General features: G+C 46.6%; 1 protein-coding gene across 1 annotated transcript; it reads right to left on the reverse strand.

The window, feature by feature from the left end:
* Nucleotides 1–1,108: 1,108 nt before the first annotated feature.
* Nucleotides 1,109–5,617, reverse strand: actb (actin beta). Its single transcript, NM_001292743.1, is given in 6 exon segments — nt 1,109–1,338; nt 1,456–1,637; nt 1,746–2,184; nt 2,707–2,946; nt 3,070–3,207; nt 5,543–5,617. Coding segments are annotated over 5 exon segments (1,128 nt in total). The 5' UTR covers nt 3,193–3,207; nt 5,543–5,617; the 3' UTR covers nt 1,109–1,194.
* Nucleotides 5,618–9,458: the final 3,841 nt, after the last annotated feature.

Consider the following 9,458-nt stretch of genomic DNA (forward strand, 5'->3'; position numbering starts at 1 on the left):
GGAACTTCCCTTAAATGTTCCCTCTTCAGGGAACTTATATGAAAATGTATGTTCTGATTGACATCAATCAGGTAAATATTTATATTTAAGTGTTATGGCTCCATGACAATTGAAGTGTTGTGAATGTGACAATTAAATGGAGACCAATTGGAGTCTGATGTAAAAAATTGTGCACCTTACAGTTGTGATACCTTTGAAGATTCCAGATAGGCAGAAGCTTGGAAGGGATGGTAAAACATTGTAGTGTTTCCAACACAAGTTCTTATTTAACTTGGCCAAGTCTGCCCTAGGTGGTACACCCTTGTAGAGGAACACTAGGTTAAATGCCAATTGAAGTACCCAAGTACAATTGAATAGGTTTGGAACTGTAATCAGTTCACAAAAATATTCAAATGTTCAATCTCACCAAGTGCAAATACTTCACCATGTGTTTAAATCGAGCAATTTTCAAATGGATAGCAGGCACAGCATATGAGACCATTAAAGCAAATACTGATGCCAGTGCAAGTCAGGCTCAGCTGACACTTCCTTGCACTCCTCAGTGCCTTGGGACATCCTTCTGACTAAAAGGCACTATATAAATGTAACTTGTTTACCTGGCAACCACCACCCAAACCTTCTACACCACAACCTAGTTACAAGTTACTATCTAAAATCACTAATCAGAGCCTAAATAGAAAACACAAAACAAAGTTTCCCGTTTAAACATGTGCACTTTATTGTATTAGTCAGTGTAGGTCCCACATACTGGCATCACCAAGTTTTAAAATGGTTTCATCTTATGCCCGGGGGGGTAGGGGGATGTAAACCTCACTTGTGTTTGTATAAAGGTAAAGCCTTTTGCATACCAAAATCAAAAGAGGACTGAAAATTTAAGGCGGAAAGTACAAAATGGACAATTTTTTTTTCGGTTACATAATTTACATATAAGCAAAACTACACAAGGTTAAGTAGTTGCTCCCACGGTCGGGCAGCCTTCACAGAGGCATTTAACCTTAGACAATGCAATCCTTTACATCAATATTTGGAATGACTAAATGTACAATTCAGTCCGAACACATTGCAGAACTTCTGGGATGCTTGTTGCCAAAGATACCACCAACACCTTCACTGTTCCAGTTTTTATTCCTGAGACAAGCACTAAAGCCATGCCAATTCATCTCGCGTGATCTTTGTGTGACAGTTACAGTCCGTTTAGAAGCATTTGCGGTGGACGATGGAAGGTCCAGACTCATCGTACTCCTGTTTGCTGATCCACATCTGCTGGAAGGTGGACAGGGAAGCCAGGATGGAGCCTCCGATCCAGACTGAGTATTTACGCTCAGGTGGAGCAATGATCTGTGACAGAAGCAACAGTTAGTACTTAAATTCTTTAGGAACTCTTAACAGGCAAAACACTTCAGCTTTGAAATCAATTATGGTAAAATGCACAAAAATCACTCTTCCATTCATTACCTTGATCTTCATGGTGCTGGGAGCCAGGGCTGTGATCTCCTTCTGCATACGGTCAGCAATACCTGGGTACATGGTGGTACCACCAGACAGGACAGTGTTGGCATACAGGTCCTTCCTGATATCCACATCGCACTTCATGATGGAGTTGAAGGTTGTTTCATGGATACCGCAAGATTCCATACCTGAGGAGAAACAGAACTTTAATAACCATCTACACTTTATAACAGCTAATCTTTGTGGTGTCTGCACCATACAAACAAGACTCGCACATTACTGAGCGATTGACATACCTAGGAAAGATGGCTGGAAGAGAGCCTCAGGGCACCTGAATCGCTCATTGCCAATGGTGATCACCTGGCCATCAGGCAGCTCATAGCTCTTCTCCAGGGAGGAGGAGGAGGAGGCGGTCATCATCTCTTGCTCAAAGTCCAGTGCAACGTAGCAGAGTTTCTCCTTGATATCACGGACAATTTCTCTCTCAGCTGTGGTGGTGAAAGAGTAGCCTCTCTCGGTCAGGATCTTCATGAGGTAGTCTGTCAGATCACGACCTGCCAAATCCAAACGCAAGATAGCGTGGGGCAGGGCGTAACCCTCGTAGATGGGCACAGTGTGGGTGACACCATCACCAGAGTCCATCACGATACCAGTGGTTCTACCAGAGGCATACAGGGACAGCACAGCCTGGATGGCAACATACATGGCTGGGGTATTGAAGGTCTCAAACATGATCTGTAAGAAAAAAAATTAATTGGTCACATAACTGAAACTGCTGTGGTGTTTAAGCCATGCTGTATCAAATGTTCAAACTGTGTATCATCTACATGCTAACTTTGTGATTTGTAAGAAACCAAATAGATCTAATCTGTTAATGCATGCAATGTTCTCATGGCAAATTACTCACCCAAAACATGACTTAAAAGTTGTCCTTCATCTAGATATTGGCATTAGCCAAGATAAATGTAAATATCTACAAACACTATCTCACAATGCAAGCTTCTAATGCAAAGTAGAGCAGAATTTTGACAGATTAGAATAGCAAAACAACCCATGCATCAGGGTTAAGTGAACACAAGATGTGAAAGCAAATGAAACCTGAAGGGGAGGGAGGGACCAGGATAGAATGAATGTCACCTCGGAAAGAATTCCTGTGAAGGAGGTAATAGGGAAAGAAAGAAAGATTTTCAGACAGGACAGACTTCAGCGTAGTGACAGTGAGGCAGTTTCTTATGAGTGTTGCACAATAGTCTGTACCTGTGTCATCTTTTCTCTGTTGGCTTTGGGGTTCAGGGGGGCTTCTGTGAGCAGGACTGGGTGTTCTTCAGGGGCGACTCTCAACTCATTGTAGAAAGTGTGATGCCAGATTTTTTCCATGTCGTCCCAGTTGGTGACAATACCGTGCTCAATGGGGTATTTAAGGGTCAGGATACCCCTTTTACTCTGGGCTTCATCACCTACGTAGCTGTCCTTCTGTCCCATACCAACCATCACACCCTAGTAGAAGAACACAAACGTTACTGACTGATCTTCAGCCAGAGTAATTTTACCTGCAGAATTTTTTTGTTTTTTTTTAAAAAATAGAAAGACACCCTTTTTGATCAACAGCATCATTCATACCTGATGTCTTGGGCGACCAACGATGGATGGAAAGACAGCACGAGGGGCATCATCTCCAGCAAAACCGGCCTTGCACATACCGGAGCCATTGTCAACAACCAGTGCAGCGATATCGTCTTCCATTTTTAGATCTTAATTCTGAAACAAAGAAAAAAAGTAGGTATTAGTTTCCAATTTGCCAAAAAGAAAGTCTTACAATTTCTAGATTTATGGCTATAAGTCTTGTAGCAAAAACAACTTTAATGTTACTGGGGCTAATGTCAATTAGCATTGAAGTCGATGCTTCCTGCATCTTCAGTTCCCCGCTGCCCCACCACGCTCGCGTTTCACTTCCTGCCTGGCCCCAGTTGTCATGTTGCAGTCTTAACACCAGAGGGCGCTAGTTTTGCAGTTTAGACCTAATGGACAAAGAAAAACCCTCTATCCTCTCGCATTACCATAAAAGGCAATAGTCTGTGCAGCTCGCAGTGGCGTGGCAGTCCGCCAGCCCCGAGACTCATTAACAGACTGATTCAAAGCGTTTTAAGGGCTGGTTGCCACTCCCTAAAACTGAGCCAACTGAAGAAAGTCTGGTGGCAACAGCAAACTCGGGGAAAGGCTTTATTGCCAATTAAAGATACAAAAGCGTTGCCGTGCCTGAAAATAAAATTTTGACCATCTCGTCCCTGTTTTAATAAACCCACCTCATCACCCAAATTCTCCATCGAGCTCCAGTCCCATGGAGTAAAGGAGCCCTTTTCACTAAGCCCCTCGGAACCCCAAATAGCAACGAGCAGCACAATCACCCACTCGCGATTAGAGACAAGTCGGGCGTCTCGCTCTCTCTCCCCGACCCCCCCCCACACCACCACCCATCCCCGTCTGAGAAGTGCTCCAGACAGACACGCCCTACCATCAGGGCACCGCGGTTTCCCACCCCCGTGGAGGAAAGGGGTGGGGGGGGGGAAAGAGAACCATCTGCATCTCTCCCCATTCAAAACCGCCTGCAATACACCTGCCAACCTGAAGCCACCCCCCAGCCACATGGTGAAGAAAGCCCCGACTGCTGCGAGTCGCCTCCCTGCGGGCAGCAGGAGTGATTGATGATTGCGACACTTTTCTTTCTTCCTCTCCTCCTCCCCTCACCACCACCATCATCATCACCATCACCCCCCCCCCACCACTCCCACTCCCCCCCCCCCCACCCCCGCTATACAGACAATCAGAACCACGCCCTAAAAACCAAAACCCCCAAAAAAACTATTTAAAAAAGAAAAGCCACCAAACTGCCGGGAGCGGGCGATCGCCGGGTGTGGAGTGATGGGGGGGGAGGGGGGGGGGAGAGCCACGCCCCTGGAGCTCCAACATCACCATATAAGGCAGGAGCCGCTCACACAACAGCCACCGGAAGTCCGTTTTTCCAACGGTCACACCCAGAGCCTCCGCACAAATACCCGGGACCGGGGGGGGGGGGGACACACGCCATTAATTCAACCTTCAAACCGCCTCTGTCTCCCCCCACACCCCCACTCACTCACTCACTCACTACCGTCTGTTTGAAGCACAAAAAGAAGCCGCACCTCGCGTGACTCCGCGCCTTTCTGTTGCTCTCCCTCCCCTCACTCTCTCTTCCCCCTATTTCTCTCCCCCCCCCACCCACCCAATTTTCAATCTACTAATACACACATATATATATATATTCCTCAATAATTTCCCCCCTCAGTGTCGACAGACAGAGATAATTACCGGCTCCCGCCCCCCCACCAGCCCCAACCCTCCCTTTTTTCCCCCCCCCTTTCTCAACAGCTTTTTCAAACGCTACCGGTTTTTTTTGGAGGGAGAGGAGTGTTAAGAAGAATGTAAATCCACCTTCAAACCCCCTCCCCCCAAAAAAAATCCCTGACGCATTCACTAATACATATAGATATATATATATATAGAGAGAGAGAGAATCCATATCAGTCTACATCTCTATACAGATTAAATCTCCCCACACACCACAATAAAATTATACATTAAAACACATTTTTTTTTCTTTCCTTTCTCGTCACCCCCCCCACCCACACCCTCAAGTTTTAATTAATGCATTCATATTTTATATTACATATTCATATTACATAATACAGATGGATATGTAAAAGTTTAATCGTCTCCACACCCCCCATTTCCCACCTAACATAAAGCACGACGACCCACAAAAAATAACAGAAATAAAAGACCCGTCGATTTTTTTTTCTTATTTCGTTTTAAAACAACGTGCGCCCATTTGTATATGTACATATATATATACACACACACGGAGACACCGACGATACATTAATATATCCACGTATTTAAATTTTTAAAAAATTTAAATTTGAAGGGGAAAAAAAAACCGCACCAGAAATACACAATCAAAGCGAACGGTTTTACATTAAAAGGTTCTTTTTAAAATACATATATATATAAATAGATAGATTGAGGGAGGGAGGGAGGGAGCGAGGAGCCGCCTTACCGTGCAGAGTGATTATTGGTGCTGTTGGTGTTGTCCCCGCGCAGGAGAGAGAGAGACAGAGAGAGAAGCCTCAGTGCCTCGAGCGCGCGGGGCCGCTCCTTATATCGGCCCACAGCCCGCGCCGGCCCCGCCCACTCCGCTCTATAGCCATATTAGGGCAGGTTTGGGGACTCAGCCTCCCCATTGGCTCAGCGTCACCCCCTCCCCCCCCCCGCGCCCTCTCACACAATCCCCCCCCCACCTCCCTCCCTTCCCCCCACCATCATTCTCTCCCTTCTTCCCCATTACCCCCTTCCCCCCTCTCTCTCTCTCTCTCTTCCTCCTTTCCCTCTCTCTCTCTCTCTCTCTTCCCCCCCCTCCCTCCCCCCCCCATTCCCTCCGCACCCGCTCCTCTCCCAGGAGGTGCCCCTCGGGGACAGGGAGTGAGCATTCCATTCCATTCCGACAACCTTATCTCTGGGATGTCCATGTGTGGGGGGGGAGTGTGGGGGGGGGGGAGGCATGGAATTCCCAGCCGGGCTCGGATGCTCTCAAAGCAACGGCGACGGGTCCCCATGTGTGTCCTGACACCCGCCCGCCCGCCCCCCCCCCCCGCCCGCCGGACACTCACCCCCCCGCCCGGACACCCACCCGCTCACCCACCCCGGCCCCCGCCGGCCCCCCGCCGGACACCCACCCGCTCACCCACCCCAGACACCCACCCCCACCCACCCAGACACCCACCCGCCCCGCCCGGCCCGGACACCCAGACACCCCACCCACCCACCACACCCACCCACGGCCGACACCAAAAAAAAATTCGCTTGCAATGCTCCTCGCAGCCACCCGCCAACGCCTGCCATCACCCACCCCAACCCAACCCAGCCGCCTCTACCCCCCCCCACCCCCCCTCTCTCCGCTCCGCCCCCCCACCACCCACCCCTCACGCCGCCCGCTGTTACCCAGGCGACAACTTCGCAATATACGGCGCTTATAATAGGTTTTTATTTCTTCTTCGGGGTCAAATGTTGTAATTTGCTGATTCTTGTGTCTGTCTGTGTCTGCGTGTGGGGGGGGGGGGGGAGGGGGTTCCATCCGTTTTCTCGCTCTCCTTATTCCTCCCGCATCGCCACCAACAACCCACTTTGCACACATAAAAAGAAAAGGGGGAACTTGGAGGGGGAGGGGAGAAATAATCATTTGACCCATTAGTTGCAGGCACATGTATATGGGATCACATTACAATGAGGTTTTTCTATTCTGTAAAAAAAGATATGCCTTTGACTGAGATCAGGACAAGAAAATGCCGACTGAAATACTGCACACAGGACACGAGAAATGACACATTTTTCACCTCAAGAATAGCTGCAATGTATAAAGCGTATTTAATGTTCAGGTTACTGTGAGTATTAATATATTGCTGCACTCGGGGTTTTTTTTGGCAATTTTTGGCCACAATAACTTGACAATTCGCACTTCTCCATTCTGCGTTTCAAGTGGAGGGGAACTCCGATGATATCTTTTAGTTTCCCTGTTCAATAAACAAGAACTAGTTATACGAACATAAGCTGTTGGCTTCTACAACACTCGGAGTAACTTAAATATTTGTGTTGACATTCAATCACTCTATTCCCAGTAACTAATCATTTTCTGACTGGGGGGCTCAGTTTGCAAATAATTGAGACACCCCTGTATACAGCAACAGTAATAGGACGTGTTCCCATTTAGTACATACTGTATTTCCTCCTCCTATTTTCCTATCTCTCCTAATTCATGACAAGTTCACCCTTTAATATCTCGCCAATGTGGCTGTGTTTAATTCGCAGCACTGAGTGTCAGCAGGCCATTCAAGCAAGGGGCCATCATAGGATGGTGCTCCCTTTATGGTACATGTAGTCCCTCCAGGAGAGGAAAGTGGACAGTGGTCAGGAGTGGGATCCCGGCTGAACGCACACACAAACACACAATTGTAATTTACATTCATACTGCACCTCTCACTTCAGCACAAAGCATTTCACACAACTGACTGGGAGCGCAGTCGGAAAGGAAGCTTTACCCACAACAGCACCTTCACATAAAAGAATGTCTCAAAGCACTTGCCAAATATAGCAGTAGACGACGAGCAGAGCAGTAAGAGATGGAAAGATACAGGTCAAAGTCACTGTAGAGCAGATATGTTTTTCAGAAGGTTTTTTGACGGCAGTGGCAGAGGTAGAAAAAGATAACACACACACACATATAACATACATACATACATGCATTGCGTACATACATATACATACATATGTACATAAGTACATACATACATATCAATCAGCAGAATAACTGAATGTACTTGTGATCATAATCCTCTTCAAGCACTTGTGCTATAATAAGGCAGTAGACTGTAAACTCGATTGCGTTCTGTCTTCTAAATTTGAAGATCTTGATATTGTTGCGAGGAATTGCTGGTTAATGCAGTTAGTACTAGGCCAAGTGAGCAGTACTGTGCTATAGCATGATGTCCACATGCCTTACAGCTGCTTGGAGGGTGGGGGTGGGTATTGCATTCCTGACGTGTGGTGGGCACTTTATGACTTGCACTCCATATACATCTCACATGCCATAAATCCCTTGTGTCCTTACTGCAAATTCAGAGACAATCTATCACTGGGCCTCGGTAAAGTCCCAATACTTCAGATCTCTTACCCAGGCAGACAGAGACGGTGAATCAGAGCAGTTATTCATTTTCATCAATATTTAGAATTTGCTACTCATTTGCATTATGCAGAGTATTTGTTTTTGGTCACCAATAACATAAGGTGTACCAGCATTGTACCGATATCATTGTCACATTGCACATGGATGATCCGAGGGAGGGGGGTGGGGATTGTGGAGGGGGGGTGGGGAGTCAAGCATTGAATCTTGGAGCTGTCACTCAAAAAATCAATCTTCACTCACAAAACATCATTCTCCAATTGACAGTCACGTGCCATCCTTTCACCTTGGCATGTTTGCAAATGGATGGTCCACTGATCCAGCGGCTTGGGACGTCCTCCCGACTTGAAAGGCACTATATAAATGTAATTTGTTGTTGTTGTTGTTGATCATAACACCAGTCGGTGCCATTGTGGGGAGGTGAGCTGCTGTGCTTAACCTCTCATCTTACACCGCTTGTATCAACTAGTGCTGAAAATTCAGTTTTTCTGCTTCTAAGATGGATCGCTCTGGCAAAATCTCCAGTCTGTGCCACAGATATTCCAACCACAACAACAACATGTACTATACAAGTACTATACATACCCTGAGCAGGGCAGGAGATGGGGGAAGTGTAGGGGCTGAAGGTGCAGTTAAAGAGGTAGGTTTTTAGACGGATGTGGAAAGCAAAGAGAGAAGGAGTGCAGCAGAGGGATGGAGGTGGAGGGATTCTGAGAGGGAGTCCTGGAGAGCAGGAGCAAAGTACCTGAATGGTAACAAGCCAAGCAAGTAGACAAACACATGCTCTTTAGAGTGTATTGAAAAGGCAAGGAAGAGCAAACAGTATTGATTATTTTAACTTAAGCTTCTCGAGTCCATGTGTGTGGTTGGTGTCCATCCCAATCCCGAGATACAGAATTGAGTGAGCAATTGGAATGATAACCTTTGTATCTTTCAAATGATATCTTCGAAGTCCCCTTTATGCTGCCCAGATGCTTCAGTGGGATAGTTGTAATGGAACTTTGGATCTTCGAGTTCTGAGTTCAGCCATTTAACAACATAGTTTCTGGCAATTAAGTGCATTTTGGTCAGTCAGTGTACGGTGTGGGGTGAGGGCTAGTGACTGGTCAAATATTCACTCATTCAGTCCGTCAGGAAATACTGTGAGACATGGAGGGGGAAAGGAGAAGGGTGACAGAGAGAGAGAGAGGGAGAGGTGAACTTCAAAAGAAAGAGAAAATGAATTCAAAATAAAATGTAA

The sequence above is a fragment of the Callorhinchus milii genome, unplaced genomic scaffold (assembly GCF_018977255.1).
Source record: "Callorhinchus milii isolate IMCB2004 unplaced genomic scaffold, IMCB_Cmil_1.0 Scaffold16, whole genome shotgun sequence".
NCBI classification, from domain to species: Eukaryota; Metazoa; Chordata; class Chondrichthyes; order Chimaeriformes; family Callorhinchidae; genus Callorhinchus; species Callorhinchus milii.